Below are 19,728 nucleotides of genomic sequence, written 5' to 3' on the forward strand. Positions count from 1 at the left end.
TTTTTATATTAAGGTTATATAATTAAAATGAATTACATTTTAAAAAAATTAATATGCATATATATGCACGAATTGCATGCTTATTTCTACTATTGACATATAAATTGACAGGCTTCCAAAATCTCGTTAATTGATTACTAAGATTATACCTATTAATTGCTAGTAATTTGTAAAAAAAACAAATCGTTACCTGTCTGTTTCCAGATTTATTGTACAGTTGTTCACTTGGAAAATTTGGAATTAAATAAAGGTGGCCGATTTCATGAATAGTTTGGAATCTTTTATTAATTAGCAGATATTGATGAAATCTTATATATATATATATATATATATATATATATATATATATATATATATATATATATATATATATATATATATATATATATATAAATTAATTTGTGCATATCTCTTGCCTTTTGCAAAAAAAAAAATCGTTTTAAGTGGATGATCAATTAATTTTATTGGATTTTTTTTTTTTTGGTAATTCCTAAACTATGGGGTGGGGAGGGCTCGAACCGGAACTACTATACATGAGAAAGAGGATGAGATCACTTGGCTAAAGCTCGGTCTCTAATTTTATTGGATTTATGGAACTTGATTACTTGAGTCATAATCTTTGTTACGGTAACAATTAACAATGGGTTGTCATGTATATCAAATTACAGTTGTTACATCGATAATATCTCTATACGTGACAATGTTATAGAAAATATTACAGACGATTTTTCTCATATGTGATGCATAACACTGTACATGGATGATGGGAAATCTCCAAAATAAATTATAAAATCATAAATTTAATGTCAATTGAATTCCAATAATAAAAAAAATGAATGAAATTTGAAAATTAAAATCTATCCGATGGAGCTATTTTATTCAAATAGATCGATAGGAACCGGGTAAATATTTTTCGACCCGACTTGTTCGGGCGACTCAAATTGGGTTTGACACCCATAAAAATTTGGTGATTGGGTGATTTGATCCGGAACCGCCCGTTAAATCTAATACGAAATAGGCCCATTTATTGATCCGGCCTAACTAAGCTAATATTGGACGGAATTAAATTTGGGAATCTGGATTCATCGGTATTTGGTAAACAACCAAGAACAATCCAATTTAGTGATCCAACAAGGTTAGGAATCGGGTCGAACCTAGCCATTAGTTTGACTCAAATTAAACTATTATTTTGAATTATATATTCTTTTGTGATCTTTTTTTTTTTTTTTTGGAAAATTATCTTCAGACATCTAATAAAAATAAAAGGATAAAACAAAAATTAAAATTTGAAAAGATTGTATATCAATACTGATCGAATGAGGTTAAATTTTGAAAAATTTGACATAATTTCCCCATTTTTAAAATAGTCGAACTGAGATTTTAAGCAATTTTGACAGTTAATTGATTGAGAAGAATACTCTTATTTTTGGTTAATTTGATTCGACTTGTGTGGATGTAACTTGTGTGAAGAGTAGATCTCGATTCGATTCAAATCTACAATAAAAATAATATTTTTCGTATAGATAGAGAGAATTTTTTTTCACAAAATCGATTTTTTGAAGTTACTGTGAGTAATACAATTTTGTTAAACTGGGAGCGCTAATTTATGTCCTTAATTAAACTCCCCAAGATTTTCCATGGATGCATTGTGTGAAATGCAATGGTTAATATATATTCCATCGAATGAAAAGGAATTCTAAAATGATTCTATTTATGTATTTTCTTTACAGAAAAAGAGTAATTAAATCTCTAAACCGACAGAAATGATTGGCTCCAATAGCAGTGTTGGTTGAGTTGGAAAAATCTACCACCACGGGAGCTTGTGGTTGCGTTTTCATCTCAAATTCCCTCTTATTTTTGCGGGCGAATGAATCGTGAGGAAATTTGGTTGAATTTAATGCCAAAAGAAAAAAAAAAGTACTCGCGTGATGACAATGACCTATAGCCAGTCAACTGATATCCAATTTCTTTTGGAGTTTTTCTCAAATTCTATGAATGAATAATTATTATTCTTCTACCAAAGTTGACGTTCTTGCTGGTTTCTACACGTATATATGGATTGGACACACACACACAAGTAACAAACCTTGATTTGGCATAATTTTCCCTCTTTTTCACCTTCGATCCTCTGATTGTGCTCCAACCATTTGGCTTCTCTCTTATTGTCCCAAAAAGAACACATCTTTCACTCGTTTCTTATGGGCATTCGCCATTAATCTGAAGATTTTGGTATTTCCCACCAACCCTACGAACCATATTCGTCGGATGATCTTTGATTTGGATTTTCTTTTAGCATTTTATTCTGTCGGTTTGGCAATCGTGAAAATCTCGACTTTGTGGCGGGACGAGGTCCGTGACGTGAAAAGATCAGATCTTTATTGATTTTTTGTGTTCGATATCAAGAATTGGCATCTTGGGTTTTTTTTTCTTCTTGGATTTGTGATGGGTTGGAGATACAGGGCCGGCCTTCTATTGATTGCAGCTGTTGTCATTATATGGGTTACCTCAGCAGAGGTCACTCAGGTCAAATTTCTTTCCCGTCTTTTATGTTTTTTCAAGGTTTAACAAACATCTTAAATCCCTCCTCTTAGTTCCAGGTGGTGTTGCTTTCCTAGTCTTGTGTTCTGGTTTTGAGATAAATTTTGTGTTGATTTGCGAGTATCCCAATTTCATGTGCTCTATGTGGTGTTCATTGCTTGGTTTTGATGTTGTTGGCTTTTATTTGTTCTACAATTTCTTTTGTTCCTCTTTTTCCGAGTTAAATATGTTTCTGAAGTCCCCCATCTTTGTATTGATGCCGCAAATCTTTTTTCTGGTATTTCCTTATGGGTCAATTGAAAACCTCTGACAAAAGTTAAGTCTGTGTATGATCAAATTGTTGTTTTCCTTATCTGGCAAATGTGCTTTTGCTGGAGTTTATGTCGGCTATCGGAAGATTGCATACTTGGCATTGCTGCCTACATTTTCCCTTGTCCGTCTTTATGTACATTATTATGCAACAACTCAGCTTAGATATTGCAACACGGAATCCAAATGCTTTATTATTGCAAATTTTGTGGGGTTGTGGTGGTTCACGCTCTGTAGTTGTGGACTAGCAAGAGCAATACCTTTTTTTCCTAATTATCGACCTACGTTAGAGGATTTCATTATATAATCATCTTGTGAAATGATTCTCACAAAAGTAAGCGGTACATGGTATTACTCTCATCTTTTATTCAGAAAACACTTCTTTGTCACCACCTAATTCATCAATCTGCCAATACTGGGTAGAGTAGAGCTGGCACCTCTGCATTTATCATTCGTCCTGTCCCAGATAAATTTAGCTCCTTATGATTTTGTTGGCGAAAAGGTTTGTATGATTCTCTCGAGTGTCGGGCTCTTGCAAGCGTGACACTATGCAATGGGATTTTGCTGGCATCTACTCCATCTTTGTTCTCATCTTAAAACACTATTAACTCAAGTTACTGGAGAATCCTGTTGTGTTGTCTTATAAATCTTATCATACTGTTTCCGCAAAAGATGTGGTTTATGAGTATTGCTGGTGGATATCTATCTAAAATTGGAAAACTATATGACAATGTTGAATGTATGGAGTTTCTATTCGCGATTCTCCTAGTCGAGAAGTTATGTTAGACTGCGCTAAATAGTTCAATTTATTTCCTGAAACTTGCTTGTCCTCATGTGTTTTTCAATAAAATATTTTCCATAGCTCTGAAATTGTCGGTTTTGAAGAAGTTAGGCCATTGTTCTCATAATCAAAATCTTAGTTATTAGGCTGTTTTCTTTAACGGATGGTGTTTTCAACAGGATATTTTCACTGACTATAAGCAACCTTTTGCTGTGACATATCTGGGAGCTTCTATGATGGTGATATATCTCCCAATAGCATTTGTCAAGGATTGTATATGTAGATTCCTGAAGAGACGGTCAGGCAAAAATGGTCAAGTGGTGAATGAGGACTCGTGTTCTCCACTTGCCTCTCCTTTAAAATACATTGGGGGACAGAAAATGTTTGAACTGGAAATTCAGGGATCCCTGACTAGAAAAGACAGTGAACTGGATCTGTCTGCCAATGAAGAGGGACACCCTTTGGTTTCCAGACATGTAGATGATGCTAAAAATTCAAGAAATGAAAAAGAAATCACAACCAAGGAAATTGCTACTTATGGATTCTACATAGCCCCGCTTTGGTTTCTCACCGAGGTATTTCCTTTAACCATGAGCTTGTTACAATCGGATTGTCTCAAGGCTGATTTTAACTGTACACTTTGACGTACTCGACGAGTTTATTTCACCGTCAACTCTTTACGTTCCCTTAATTTATCCACATTCTTTTGTGTCCCTCTTTTGCAGTATTTTTCGAATGCTGCTCTTGCTCGTACAAGTGTTGCCAGCACTACAGTTTTATCTTCTACTTCAGGACTTTTTACTCTCTTTGTTGGTGCATTTTTGGGCCAAGATTCCTTAAACATGTCAAAGATAGTTGCTGTATTTGTCAGCATCACTGGTGTTGCCATGACAACCTTGGGAAAAACTTGGGCTACCGATGACTCACAACTAAATGCATCTTCGTAGGTCTTTCCATCTCTTTGTAATCATTGACTTATAGATTCCACAATGCTTATACACATGAGCTTTGATTTCGTTTTTATTCCTCCACATGTATTAACAATTTGATGATTCAGAAAATAACGAGTGATGGTTCTTTTTGTTTCTTGTAAAGGGGCAAACATTCTTTTTCTGGGGATCTTTTCGGCCTTCTATCAGCTATGTCATATGGCCTGTTTACAGGTGTGGGATTGTCCAGCCTAATTATACCTTATGATTAAGCAAATTAAGACTATCATGTCAAACATTTAATGAGTGTGTCCTTTAAAATGATGCAGTACTGTTGAAGAAGTTTTCTGGAGAGGAAGGGGAAAGGGTTGATGTGCAAAAGTTGTTTGGTTATATTGGATTGTTTACGCTTGTGGCACTCTGGTGGCTTGGTAAGTGGTCTATATTATTTGATATTTTATTATCTAAAAACCTCGTTGTTAGTTTTCCTTTTTTTTTTTTGTGTTTTAAGGTTTTATTCACTACATAAACAGACGGGGTTCAGTTTACCTTTTTTCTTCAGCACTTTTTAATTGGTTTGCTTAATTATTATTTCAGTGTGGCCATTGACGGCTTTGGGTATAGAACCCAAATTTACAGTTCCTCATTCTGCCAAGATGGATGAAGTTGTTATCGCTAATGGAATTGTTGGAAGCGTTATTTCTGACTACTTTTGGTGTGTGGCGCTATTTTCTTTCTAGTCATGATCTTAATTCGAGTAGGGATTTTTTTTTTCTTACAAAATCAACTGTTCTTATTAGGGCGTTGTGTGTCGTCTGGACAACACCACTGGTGGCCACATTAGGCATGTCTCTGACCATTCCGCTTGCGATGGTCGCTGATATGTTGATTCATGGTCGTCATTATTCTGCTATATATGTACTTGGTTCGGTTCAGGTAAACAAGAAACAGAGTATGACCATACAGTCTATACTGTCCCAAAGTCCGTTTGTGGGACTAAAACTAGTTTCATTCTGTCCCGTTTGCAGGTATTTGCAGGATTCGTGATTGCCAACCTTTCTGACTGGTTTTCAAAACTTTTTGGCTTATAGTACGTCCTGTTAAAAATTCAAGCTTGGATATAGAGCAACATCTCCTATCTCCTCCGTTGGTTTATGTACGGCTTTAGATCAACACAACGTAATATTCTCGCGTGCCCAAGCTTAGCAACTGGATTTGATTGCTGCATCCAGTTAGTAGCTACTCGTGTCTCGATTATTTTTACCTAAATGTATCAAATCTTCCTCTTGAAACCTCATTTCTTAATTTTGGTCAGAAATAGTCTTTTTAGCTCCCATGGCCTTGAAGAAACTTGTGTGAGCTCTCTTGTACACATATTTCAAAGTGTCTATTACCTGTCGTTAACCTAAGCTTTGATGAAATACTGGTTTCTTTGTATAGTTTTTGTATTGCTGTGTAATTTGCTGAATTTTTGTTTGTAACTGCATTCTCCTTCGTGGACCAATATACAATATTTCATGAAAAAGTAATGTCACTCTTTTTTAGGTCATCAGATCTATATTGTGATAATAATCTTTGTAATCTATATCTTCCTTTTTTTGATAAACCAAAAGACACGAGGTTAACTGTGTGATAAAGACGAGAATAAGGGCATGATTGATAAATAATTCTCTTTATCTTATATTTGATATTTTTTAAAAAAAACTCATGATAATATCATGGACTTTTGATAAATAATTTTTTTGAGGGATAAAATGTCCCTTCTTTTAGGTATGATAATTTTAATTTAATGACAAAATACACTACAAATGACTTAATTACCTTCAATTTATAAATGATTTTTATAAATCTATGTTAGTAGGTAGAAATTAAAATCAAATAAATATTTTATTTTTTATATATTATATAATATGATAATTATATAAGTGAATTTGAGATAATTATATAAATAATTTTTATAAATCTCAATAAAATTATTAGTATAACTCGATTAACCTTAAAAATTTATATTTGACTTGACTCACAAAATCAAGAGATCGATTATCATATTATATAATATATAAAATTAGGTAAAAATAAATAAATAATGCAAGCACTATCGGTGCATGAATAGATAAAAAAAATATGAACTCAAACAACAAATTTGAAATTATAAAATTTATTATGATAAGGTTAATTTTGTCATTATAATCTAATTTATAAATTTAATCACTCTTATTAAAATCATAGCAAACATTAAATATAATATCACACATTTTATATAGACTTAACTTATCCTTATATTATTTATCGCATGTTTATCCTATCATGTGCACCAAATTATGTCTAAAAGTCATTATAGTCAATTCTGATACCAAATATTCATATTTTGATTAATAGTATGAACAACATTGTTGTATCCAAGCCATGTTGTGATTCTACCAGAATAAAACTTGCTGTATGAACGTTGATTTTAACGACACTAATTACTCGCACGAGTCATATCATCTGTCGATTGAACGAATCGACCTTAAAAAACCATTTAGTTTCTAGCCAGCCATATACTTCCAAGCAGGGGTGATCAATCGCACAAACCGTCTGATCTGCATTGCACCGCACTATTTTTCCTAATATTTTATAAAACCTACGATTAAAAATAGTAATCATAGACCGCACCGCATTTTTGGTTCGATTATTTTTTTTTGCCAAGAACCACATCAAACTGCACCGCCCAAACCGTTTGCCATACTATTTGACCTAGGATTATAATAATTTGTAAACAACATATTCAATTAAAGAAGTCGTCCTTCATTATATCTCAACTCTCTTCAAAATATTACTCCTACAAAATAAACTTATCTTCATCTTAATTTATTAGATTATTTATTTCTTTTATAACAATATCTTTTGTTTGAAGTTTGAAAAAAAAAAAAGATAAATAGTGTAAATGTCATTTTTGTTGTGAGTGTGTTGTGTTGTTAAATTATTAACTTAGTCTTGAACCTTGATTATTGTTTTATCTAGTTTTATCTTTGTGTGATTTGAACTATATTTTATATTTGAAGACACTGTATTGATGTTGTTTCAAAATAAATTAGAATATAAGTTTTAATATTTTTTATTAAAAAATCGTAAACCGACCGCAATCGCCTAAAACCGCTCAATACCGTAAAATTAATTCTACATATAAAATCGTGATTATTTTTTTAAAATACTAACCGATCGTATAGTAATTCGGTTTTAATTTTTTTTAAAAAAAAACCGCAATAACCCATACTTCCGAGCAATCATAGAGATCGTGTTTTCTAAATTTTTAAAAGTTAAATCACATATCAATATTCTATTAAAATATTATTTTATCAATAAACACATTTTATTTTTATTTTGAAAAAAAAAAAACAAGCAGCCAAACACAAATCAATGCCTGAAACATTGAAGGTGATCCTTTTTCTTTTTCGATTTCGTTATTTTCAATCTCTCTCTCTCCCTTTCTCTTCCATGGCATCGCGTCCCTCTCTGGTCTTTCTGTCGCTGTTCTTACTCCTTTTGCCCTGTGCACTCGGGATCTCTGATATGTAGGCGTCTGTCAGTTCGATTTGCGATTTCCTTGTGATTGATTCGATTTTCATGAAAAATAGTTTCTAATTGGATGTTGATTTTGCCCAGGAATGGAGAGGGATTCAGCGTCAATGGTAAAGTTAGATTTCCAGGTACCTTAGTTTCCTTTTAGCAGCTACGCTGAATTTTGCAATTTGTAATTTTTTATATGGTAAAGTTTTTTTTTGTTTGCGACGATTCTTGCTTTGATATCTTCCTTTTCAGTTTTTGTTTCCAGTCACAGGTACTAACAGCTTATATATAGCTAACTATGTCTGATTTCTCGAGGTCTTGTTCGTCTTTTAACTTGAGGAAATATGGAAACCGTTGAATCTTAGAAGTTTAGAATAATACGAGGTTTATCAGACGAGCAATGGCGAAATTGTGTAGTTTCCTTGTCAGTTACAGAACCTCGATCCGGGGTTAGAAACATCATAGTTATTGTCACCACTTATTTTCGCCTTTTTTTCTGTTGATTGATTATCAAAAGGACGTGCTTTGGTATGTATGGACAAGAAAGGCAAGATTTTTCCTAATGAAATTCAACATTTACGAAAGCTATTTCAATGTATTTACATTGCCTGGTTAAAAGGCCAATCACTATTTGACGGGATGAGGGAGAACTTGTAAGTTACGCAGATGAATACTTTTGAGATCTCGTGTCCACCTTAGGTAATAGAGGATAGAGACCTGGCCAAATTTTTATACATGCCACTAAACGAGTGCTAAAAGACTTGATTTTCCAAACTTGCAGAGCATGGAGGGGCATTGAGTATTATACTTTATGTTTCAAGGAAAATTATGAAGTGTCCATGTTAAGTTCCAATTTTTAGAAATAAACACCATCATAGGAGGGACACCCCGTGGTTTAATACACCATCATAGGAGGGACACCCCGTGGTTTAATATTTGATCTTTATTGCGTAGTTCTCATCTGAGCTTTTTGGTTGTGGAAACAAAGTGTACCTTTCGATCATGGGAGGAACACACAATTACTTAACATATGTTCTTTACTACATTATTTTCATTTGAGTTTTTGTGTGGGGTACTGCGACCATCAACATAGTTTTTTATCTTGTATTGTCCTTGTCTTAATGTTTTATGGAATTTTTTCAACTCTGGGATTGATGTTTTTTTTTAAAGGATATAGTGCCACAGGATTTGGTCTCTCGCCCAAACTTTCCCATGTCAAAGTCATACTCGATGGTGGCCAGAAAGTTACTTTTTTGAGGCCAGATGGATATTTTTCATTGTATCCTACACATCTCCTTGTTTCCATCTCACTTTAGGTGCTTGGAGATGCATTTGACAGATCGTTACATACAATAATGGTTTTCTTTTGTTTGATCTGAGACTTTTCAAAACGGTGATAGTTTGTGACTTGCATCATCACCGTGTCATTACTATAGTTTTTGTGAAAACTTAAACTATTCATATTTCTGAAAACGTTGTAAAAGTCGACTTATTTGATCTGAATGTTGTTCTTTAACCATCATCCCTCAAGCCATAATGTGCCCGCAGGGACTCATCTTATTGAAGTGACTGCAATAGGCTATTTCTTCTCTCCGGTAGGTTACTGTATTCCTGTATTCGATTTGTAATAAGTAGATTACAGATATAGTGTTATATATTGTCATTTATTTTCTCGGTTGTCAGATTCGAGTTGATGTCAGTGCCAGGAATCCTGGTAAGGTCCAGGCAGCGTTGACGGAGACCAGAAGAGTATTGACAGAGCTTGTTTTGGAGCCACTGCAAGAGGAACAGTATTATGAGGTTAGATCAAACACTTTATTAGATTATTTGATATTCGATGCTTCAGTTCTTAACGTTTTATCCCATTTAAATCTTGCAGATAAGAGAACCATTTTCTGTAATGTCAATCTTAAAAAGCCCCATGGGTTTGATGGTTGGATTTATGGTGATTGTGATGTTTGTGATGCCCAAACTTGTGGGTAAGTTTGTGATTTATCTACACATTCTGTTTCCATTTAATACTTGCACCTGAACATTGTACTTGTATTTGGGTCATTAGTATTTTCTTCATTTTCATCATACGATCTATATATTTGTGGATATATCCCCTTCTTGTTTTTAGACATCCCATATCGTAGAATGCCATCAAATTTTATTTATTCTGGAACAGATCCTGAAGAACTTAAACGAGCCCAGGAAGAAATGGGAAACCAGGGTGTTCCCTCTATTGCGAACTTTTTGTCCGGGGCCCAGCAAAGGAACAATTAGAAACCGAAACTGTTGACTTTTCATCAGCGGAATCCACAGAAAGGGGTTTGTGGCGAGGATTTTGAAATTTGGTACAATGAATTTGGACTTTGTATGGATATTTAGTTGAGACAATCAAGAATGACAAGCAGCTTCAATACGCATTTGATGTAATCCCGGTTGTTAATTTTTAGCTTTAAATCTCGTATGTAGTCTCGTACAAGAATGGCATGTAATATCGATTTTGCGCATCTACAAAGTTACATGTCCTTTTTGCGTACACCTGAATTTTATACTTAGTTGAAAAGCCTCTTGTACCTCGTCAACTCAAAAGTCTACTGATTATCATTTTGACTCAAATGGAATATCGAATAGTTATGAGGTGATTATTCTAATAAAAGAATTGGCACTATTCAAAATTTAAAAGGATTGGAACATTCAAACACCATGTGTATGTCTTTTTTTGTATGTAGTACAGTGTATAAATTTAATCATCGTTTGATTCTGTGGGCCTTCTTGCTTGGGCAATTAAAGCTGACGGTTGTTAAGCTTGTGGAAAATAATTAGCTAATTCGGACTGACTGCTGCATATTTTATTCAAGGAACAAGACAGGCGCCACCAACTACAATCTCTCAAATAAGTATCAATCAAGAAACAAAAACTAGTGAAATCTTGATCCAAGATTTCATCAAACGAGACAAAAAAAAAAAACGCCAACACTAAATCATAAAGGGTTGCTTATCCTCTGTTAAATCCTACTCCCTTGCACGCTCTCGATCCTTTTCAATCCCCCACGCCCGAACACAAAGTATAAGTTTCTTGACAGCTATGATGTAGTCAAGAGTTTGGGCTGGTGTGAGTATTTTCACCAGTTCTTCGTATGTTTTTAGCCTCAACTCATCGGCTTCTTCAAACATACACACCGTGGCCTCTTCGATCTTGCTGATTGCTTCTCTAGCCTCTTCATTGAGCTTGTATTCTGGGCTGGATTTTCTCGCGATCAGCGCAAGCGGCATATCTGCTATTTCTTGCTGCAAACTAGCTAATTTAGTCGACAGCTTTTCTTCATCTGCTATTGTTCTTCTTTGTAAATTATCGGTTGAAGAAAGCTGGATAGCCGAGAGCACAGGGAACTCGCTGCTACTGCCATCTGTTGATTTTGAGACCAAAGTGAAATGAATCAAATATTTCTTGAAACCATGTTGGTCAACCAAAAATAAATAAATACTGGCACCGAACCTTGAAAAAACTGGGAGAGCCTGGAGTCTATTTCAGAACCACATAGTGCGTAGAACAATCTGAAAAAGGAAGATGGCCTGCAGCCTCCCATCCAAGAAATCGAGTTCTCGAACGTGGTGCGCCAGCTCTGCGAGAGGAAACCGCAGACATCCTTGCGGGCGAGGTGGCGCCGCCTGACGGCGTAATCTTTAAAGTTGTGGGCAATGTTGTCGAGAAGTGAAGCCATTTCCTCATCATCAGTAGCGTTTTGAACACTTTTGTTGAGGTTTAGGGAATGCTGGAGAAGGTCAGAGAGTTCTTGTTCTTGCAGACTCATCCATTCCTTGTACAGGCATGGAAGCACGGTCCTATCATCACTATTTCCCATAATTCAAGATTAAGAAAATATTCCGCTAATTCGGGATGAACGAAAACTTGCAATAACCTGAAGATATATATTCTCCGCCGTTTCGAGGCATGAAATCTAGAAACATCTCGTGACTTCGACATCATTCAATCCTGAATCCAAAAGGCAAAAGACGATCTTACAAGAGTGGACAGCGGAGATGATGTAATCAATTTATCTTACATTAAATATAACTGCTGGTTTTGTCCTCTTATAAAAAAGTTTGTTCGAGTCCATATATTTATATCATTTTAGTTTCACTGTATTTTTAAACTCAAATAAGTACAGTTTTTTGGGTATTAATAAATCTTAATCTGATAGATTATTTGTCATATATAAGAAACAAAAACTAAAACAATAAGAGTGGGTCTCATGTGAGATCGTCTCATAGATTAAGCCTTACAAATCTTAATCTGTGAGACGGATCAACCCTACTCATATTCACAATAAAAAATAATATTTGTAGCATAAAAAATAATATTTTTTCATGGATGACCCAAATAAGAGATCTGTATCACAAATACGACCCATGAGAATTAATGATCCAAATAAGAGATCTGTCTCATAAATACGACCCATGAGACCGTCTCACACAAGTTTTTGCCAAACAATAAATATAAGTACATATTGTTGAGATTATAACACGAATGTATAAATTTGAAGTATCAAACATGTATATAATTATAATTCTAGGAATGAAAAGTTTAACAATTTTTTTGTCAATAGGGTACATTGTTGAAAATAAGTAAAAATGTATGCATTTTAGGTATCATGTCTGATGGGACCTGCTTCACGAACAAACGTCAGAGACGTTGGACATTATCCGATGAAAACCCTCCGACGATCAAATTAATTATCACCTTCAAAATATAATTTAAAAAAAAAAAGAGCTTTTGGAACTCAAAATCACTTACCTTCAAATTTCAATGTAACAAATTATTGGTATTTGTAGATAAATTGAGATGGACCTAAAAATGCAAATGAACCTCCCTCTAGAACTAAATATTACAAGTAGACCCTGTAGGCTAAATATTAGCAATCGGGCCACTTATCTTTTTTTCTGATCGTTCTTGATGCAATTATCCACAATTAGCACTTAATTAATTAAAAATCCCAAACTGATCAATGTCTAACTTTACTTTGAAGGTGTGGATATTTTCCATTTTAGCTTTTAGTGTGAAAAAGACGTGAATTTTCCAGAAACTCGTGAAAGTTGATAAGAAAATAAATTATATAATTTGACGAATCGTAGCAGCGTTTGGGAAATGGTGCACCAGCTGGCAATCCGTGATCATCTCTACGCAAATAAAGTGAAAATTGTAATTTTTTTGCTAACATAAATTGGTTTGTTTGGATTTTAGTTATCTAATTTATCAAAATCTGTTTTCATACATTAATTTCATTTTTATTTTATTTTTTTTGGCAAAAAGAACTTAATTGATCAAATATTTCTTATTTTAATATTGATGTTCTTATGCGTAACTCATGTGAAATAAAATATATACATATATTAAAATCTGTCTAGACAAAAATAAAAAATAAAAACGGAACTTTTTAGGTCTCTTTGAATTATTTTATCTCGGTTCTGATATCATTTTCAAGACCTGTTATAAATTGGTAATTTTTAAGAATTATGAAGGTTATTTTAGTAATTTAACAAGATGAGAGAGTTTTAAAAAATAATTCATGTATGTTAGGGAGTTAAAACATAAAAGTTTTGACTTAGAGACTGATCTTAAAATTGTATTTGGATTAAGAAATTTTAGGAAAATTTACCCATTTATTAACCATATGTTATTTGTAGCAAGTTAAATACAGTCTTCTCTCGATGAATACAGTAGTTGGACTAAGAATATTATTTTTTATTGTGAATATCGGTAGGATTGACCGTCACACAGATAAAGATTCGTGAGACCGTCTCACAAGAGACCTACTCTCATTTATATTTTTATCAAGAAAATAAGATAGTTCAGAGTATATATATAAACTCATAAAATAATATTGTCAAAATTTTAATAACTTAACATAATATAAATATATAAATTTTGTAAATATTTTATTATCTATATACCTATTTATACAAAACATAAATTAAGCTGACAACTTTAATTTGTGTTTAAAATTTATTTGGATTTGTTGGGTATGAAAAGGTTAATTAATTAATTGTTCGTTTGATTATAGAGTGAGTCTCATGTGAGACCGTCTCACGGATCATAATTTGTGAGACGGATCAACCCTACCCATAGTCACAATAAAAAGTAATACTCTTAGCATAAAAAGTAATACTTTCTCATGGATGACCCAAATAAGAGATCCGTCTCACAAATATGACCCGTGAGACCGTCTCACATAAGTTTTTACCTTAATTATAATAGCGAAAGGAGCTTTTCTTCTTTCGAGTAAAGAGATGTTTGCTTTTGAAAAAGAAAAAAATTTAGAAACACTATCCGACACAAATCTAATCAAGATATGCAATGTGTCAAGTTAAATTTACCCTTCCAAGAAACGAAAGGAAAGACAAAGAAGCTTTTCCAATTGAAAAAGATATCTTGATTTCGAGAGATATTTGAATTGGAAAAGAGATATTGATTTCGAGAGATATTTGAATGATGAATCTAAAATGACACTCGTTTCGAGATTATTTCAAATCCATCGTAATCAATGTTACATCGTTTACTTGAGAAAAGATTTGAGATTTGATATTCATCTAACATAATTTTATTCAATTCATCAAATGAATTTGAAATTTATAACCTAAAATCATCCATAGTAACGCATTTAAATTATACAGATTGGCGAATTTAAGAAGATAAATTGCACATCCACTTATTTCAAATTACTTGAGACTTGGTTCGAAAAGATAGTCATAGACAACTTCGGTGGTAAATTTGACGGATTTCAAATACATCAAGATCTATCAACTTTAGAAACCGTGACACTCGATTCCTTCCACAAATCAAATGTTTTTTTTTTTCTAAATCTATCGAATCAAAAGCTACCTCGATTCTTGGAGCAACAATGAAGCAACTCTTATCTTCTTCTCCTACCCGCAAATCAAGATCAACAAGACAAACAAATATAGTTCTCCAACTGCTAGATGAATCTTGAACTTCATGTAAATAGAAGAAAACAAATGTAAAAGAGAGATGGTACAAAAAAAATTACAAAGCCGATGCAAATCACAGGCATCTACAAAATCGTATTCTTGAATTCGGCCAACTACACAGTTAATGGTACAGGTATATCTGCCTCCCCCTACTCTTTCAAGATCCCTTCTTTTTGCATTTTTCTAACTTTCACCTTGCGCAGAATATTTACCCTACACCATTCTTTCCCCATTTACAGGTAAAACAAGTTTCTTCGCTTCTTTTTTCAGTTTTCTGCTCTTCCTGAGGATTTGTCGGTGAGCTTTTGTCAACTTAAAAATCTACTACGCCTTTTCCTGATTCAGTATATGACAACTCGAAGGAGGCCTGGCTGTGGCTCAGAGTAATCGAGCCCCTCTTCCTCTAGCAGGTAGCGCTGAACAGCAGTGGGAAGTCGAGCAGGGGTTCTTGAACCCCTTGTGTGGTGACCTGTGCCAACGCATATATAAGCCAGCAAACACTGGCCTGCAGACCTGGCCGTGTTCTTCATTAGTGTGAGTTCCCGCTTGAGCACGTGAATAGCTTCACTTACGTGTAGACCGTGTAGGTCGATCATTCGCTCTCTTCCATTGCTTTGAGCATCTGGATTCCTGTAAATAAATTGAAAGTGCAAAAATAGTTCAACCCAAAAAGGATTCACAAGAGTAGAATCAGTGGCCATAGAAGAAAAGCAAGCGGCCGCCTATGAGTCCACAACGCACGAACCTTTGACGATAAATAGATTCTTGAGCCTTTCCATGGGCTGTTTTCATGTGCATGTTATGCAACTGCCCCTTAATACTCAACTCCTTGGCCAAAGCCTTGTTACCAACTAGGTATGCCTGTCGTGCCTAATCTCACATGGTATATGCATTTTAGATAAAAACAAGCAAGGGAAGTGTGTTTTATTAATTATTCATCATTGGAAAGTCCACCCTTCAAGAAATCGACTCAAAGAACATACCTGCTCGAAGTATGAATTACGTATGCGTGCATGATCACGAGCTTCCTCCCGAATTTCAGAATACATACTTGCTGCCATCTCAACAAAGTTAAAACATACATACACGTGCACAAATAATTTTTCCATAATTAAAGTTCTAGAGAGTGATTTAAATATAGTGTCTCAAATATATTACCAACAGCATCGCCGGTTTCAAGCCAGACAGAAGATGCATGAGCAGATCCTCGATTTGGCAACCTGTCACCATAAATGCTTCTGCTTTGGCCACCATTATGTGAGCTTGCCAGTTGCGAACTTCTACTCGACCCAATGCTAGGGTGTGCAGAACCACTTCGTTCATACTTCCAGATGCTAGAATCTTGAGATGCCATTCTTCTTACAACAGAAGCAAAATCTGTGTCCCCTCTCGACGGAAAGGAGGAACTGGATTTGAATAGTAATGAACTTTCCTTTTCCGAAGACCGATATGGATCCATCTCACTGCTAAATTTTGCCAAACCATTTTGACCATCCGCTGCAGAAAGAGCAGGAAAATCCAATGCATTTAGATTTGGAGCAGACAAGGCCTTCGGATTCAGAATCTGATTCAAGCCCCCATCAACCTGAAGCTGATACCACAAGTGCAGTATACAGTGAAAGTTTATAAGGCAATGCAAAGTCATCTTTCACAGATTTCACTTTATATTTTCTTATACAATGACGAAGGGAAATCTCATTTCTTCAAAAGCCTATGCTAAATCGTGGAACAAGTAACCAGCAAAAGTCGTGTTGAGATGTTTTGCTCAAGAACCGGGTTGCATGGACCAAATACAGAATACTTGATGTTTTCTCAGGTTCAAAATCTCACTAGTACAATACCATTCGAATACACTCTACCTACCAGTTCTACATCTATAGCACTTTATTTCATGAGATTTCCTTAGTACTCTGGAACTGGAAAATGAAACGAGTACAAATATAATTGAGTTACCTCAAACTCTGCCAGAAATATTCAAATTCTCATCAATCAAGGACCAGAGAAACACTGACTCAAAGCATTTTATATGACATTATTAAGTAATAGACCACTTATCCTTTTTTATAACATCTTGTCTTCGCATGTCAGTTGTATCCAAAAGCAAAATATTAGAGCAAAATTAAGATATACCACTAGAACATTATTTAACATTCAATTCTGGCGGACACACTAATATTCATCCAACAGTTCCTTATGAAAATTGAGATAGCACCATGTTACGGCATAAGTTTGGAATTCGTAACACCATAAGAGAATGTTTAAGGGGGGCAATTATTTCTTTCCTGCATAATTTCCATGGTTCCATTTGATGGATACGAGCCAAAATCAGATGCATGAGTGTGAATTTCTTTACAAAATAATTAACACCGTGTTAGAGCTGCAGAGGGCTTGCCAAGCTAGACATGAAATACAGACCAGAATTCATGCATCAATATGCGGAGGAAAAGGTCTACCTCGAGCTGAGTGAGTATCTCAATTGTCAGATTTAAGTCACCTCCGCTGGCAAAATAAACCTCTCCAAGACTTTCTGCAGCAAAACCAGGAAATTGTGAAGCCAGAAATTCAAGTGGATTCACTTCCACATTATCCACCAATGGTTGATCGTTCGACAAATCAGCTAAAAAACCGTGTCTTGAATTTCCATTATAAGGAGGTCCTTCTCTTGAAATAACCTGATCATTGCTGACATTTTGTTTGTCCCATGGTTTAGAAAGTGAAGGATGAAAACCAGTAGGAGATGGGTAATCCTCATAGGAAGAGAGAGGATGCTTGAGCTTCTCGGTAAACCTACTGCCATGAATAGAATGGGGTGATAATCCCTTCTGCCCAGCCAAAATAAAGCTACTACCAGTCAAATCCGAATATCTCGACCCTTCATTAACATCAGTTGAGGATAAGTTTGAAGGTGACAAGCTGTTGATATCTTGAGTATCATCAATGCCCATACCCTTAAAGTCTAGAGTAATATCATCTGGAAGCTGGTGGCTCCAGTACCGCTGAGCTTCTTCGTCGGACTTATTTGAAACTGAGGATTCTGATCTATCTAACATAGCTTTTCCTGGTGAGGCTGTGGCGGAGGTGATATATTTTGATGAGGTATCTCCACTGCTACTGCCCACAGCAGGAGGCCTCAGAGCAAAAGGAACAAATTCGGCAGCATTGGGATTCAAAGTTGCTTTTGCAGCACCAAGTTTTTTGTCACCGATGGAAGCTCCCTTATCCGGAAAGTTCATTATTTATTGAAATCTTAAATAGGTTATGATTAGGAAAATAAAATGGTATTCGCGCGCAACAAAATTCTTTCTAAGGAATAATTGAAGCCATGTTATAATGTGTGTATCAGCCAAACCCTGAAGATGAATAGATACTTGCATATCAGAAATCAAAGTGCTGTAAATACCGAGGCATTTTGCAATCATGAGAGGCTCTCATAGAAACAGAGAGAATACACTGAAGATAATTGTGAAAAATACAAAACTCCAAAACCTAGTGATTTTACAATAACGGGCCTCGGATGAATTGTAGATTCAAGTAATGATTCGTACACGAAGTTATATTAAGGTCAAAACGTAACAATATTTTGTATTCACAAAGTAGAGTTTATTTTCTAAGATCCACATATTGTGAATTGTAAACAGCAACATTCCATGCATCAAATCTAAACCCCAGTACAAAACAAAATCACCCACAATTACAAAAACCATTATTTGCAATCTTTCAGTGTAGGTTTTTCAAAATACTTCAGATATAGTTCGTAAATTATAACCTTCTCACAACAAGTCTAAGGTATCTTCCCTTCATACCCCAACTCTCTCTATAGATAGACCAATGATCGGTTGCCTGAATAAAAGAACTTTAGTTTCAAGCCTTTGTTAAAAAACAACTGCGGGTTTCAAACACTCTCAATTCACTAAGTCAGCCCAGTCGTCAGGTGCTAAGTTGGAAACTACAAAAGCTTAAGGTCCGGAAAAAAAGTTCTCTCACGACAAGATCTATGAAAAAAGCTCCACAAATACCAAGTTCTTAAATTTCAACAGTTCACTGTAAACAACAATTCGTCATCAGCAATAACTATCAATACATTAAACCCACTAATCAAAGAACTAAAGCTAAAAACTCAAGACAAATACTTTACCAAAATCTCAATATTCAGCAACCAAAATCAACACAAAGAGGAGAAAAGATAAGAGACAAAAGGGAAAGACTTTAAACTTCAATCACACAAATTACCACACTAGATCTAAAATTTTACAACAGAAACTATACATGAATTTATTTTTTGAAGAAAAAGTCAAAGAAATAAGGAAAAAAAATATGGGTCATGTTGATATACCTTTACGAAGCCCTGTGGTAAAGGAAACCAAATCAAACACATCCATAAGCAGAGGAAAAAGATGGTATTCTAACAAAAGGTTGGATTTTGCTATATAAAAGGGTCCGAGTGTTGGTATGTATCTGTTTACCGATTAAGCCCAAAAAAATGATATCTTGATTCTATTTCCTTCAACTCTGGTGGGGATATTTGTTTCTTGATTTTGGAGTAAGAGGTGAGTTTTTTTCCTTCTCTGCCTGATCTTTATCTCTATTTCAGGCTTTTCTTCTCTCTCTCTAAGTTTCTAATCTCTACTGGTTTCATATAATTAT

At 34.6% G+C, this 19,728-nt stretch overlaps 4 protein-coding genes across 5 annotated transcripts; 2 read left to right on the forward strand and 2 right to left on the reverse strand.

The window, feature by feature from the left end:
• Nucleotides 1-1,893: 1,893 nt before the first annotated feature.
• LOC140834340 (uncharacterized transporter C405.03c-like) lies at nt 1,894-6,016 on the forward strand. Its single transcript, XM_073199157.1, has 8 exons — nt 1,894-2,523; nt 3,808-4,203; nt 4,354-4,571; nt 4,724-4,791; nt 4,887-4,988; nt 5,155-5,272; nt 5,358-5,493; nt 5,586-6,016. The coding sequence occupies exons 1-8, from the start codon at nt 2,443-2,445 to the stop codon at nt 5,646-5,648; spliced, it is 1,182 nt and encodes a 393-aa protein (XP_073055258.1). The 5' UTR covers nt 1,894-2,442; the 3' UTR covers nt 5,649-6,016.
• A 1,926-nt stretch (nt 6,017-7,942) lies between these two features.
• On the forward strand, nt 7,943-10,635 carry LOC140834341 (ER membrane protein complex subunit 7 homolog). 2 transcript variants are annotated; one of them, XM_073199158.1, is made up of 7 exons: nt 7,943-8,111; nt 8,203-8,246; nt 9,277-9,385; nt 9,638-9,701; nt 9,790-9,906; nt 9,986-10,085; nt 10,277-10,635. In XM_073199158.1, exons 1-7 carry the CDS (start codon nt 7,957-7,959, stop codon nt 10,372-10,374), a joined length of 687 nt encoding a protein of 228 aa, XP_073055259.1. In that variant the 5' UTR covers nt 7,943-7,956; the 3' UTR covers nt 10,375-10,635. The 2 variants fall into 2 exon arrangements, with proteins under 2 accessions (XP_073055259.1, XP_073055260.1); XM_073199159.1 differs by lacking the exon at nt 9,277-9,385 and having other exon boundaries at nt 7,955-8,111; nt 9,655-9,701.
• Nucleotides 10,636-10,986: 351 nt separating this feature from the next.
• LOC140833489 (protein DELAY OF GERMINATION 1-like) lies at nt 10,987-12,132 on the reverse strand. The gene is made up of 2 exons (XM_073197830.1): nt 11,594-12,132; nt 10,987-11,504 (listed from the first exon to the last, which is right to left on the reverse strand). The coding sequence occupies exons 1-2, from the start codon at nt 11,958-11,960 to the stop codon at nt 11,110-11,112; spliced, it is 762 nt and encodes a 253-aa protein (XP_073053931.1). The 5' UTR covers nt 11,961-12,132; the 3' UTR covers nt 10,987-11,109.
• A 2,908-nt stretch (nt 12,133-15,040) lies between these two features.
• LOC140834342 (polyadenylate-binding protein-interacting protein 7-like) lies at nt 15,041-19,728 on the reverse strand. The gene is made up of 6 exons (XM_073199160.1): nt 19,418-19,728; nt 17,538-18,299; nt 16,243-16,675; nt 16,068-16,138; nt 15,830-15,954; nt 15,041-15,714 (listed from the first exon to the last, which is right to left on the reverse strand). The coding sequence occupies exons 1-6, from the start codon at nt 19,457-19,459 to the stop codon at nt 15,426-15,428; spliced, it is 1,722 nt and encodes a 573-aa protein (XP_073055261.1). The 5' UTR covers nt 19,460-19,728; the 3' UTR covers nt 15,041-15,425.

Source organism: Primulina eburnea, chromosome 6, assembly GCF_022965805.1.
Source record: "Primulina eburnea isolate SZY01 chromosome 6, ASM2296580v1, whole genome shotgun sequence".
Classification (NCBI taxonomy): domain Eukaryota; kingdom Viridiplantae; phylum Streptophyta; class Magnoliopsida; order Lamiales; family Gesneriaceae; genus Primulina; species Primulina eburnea.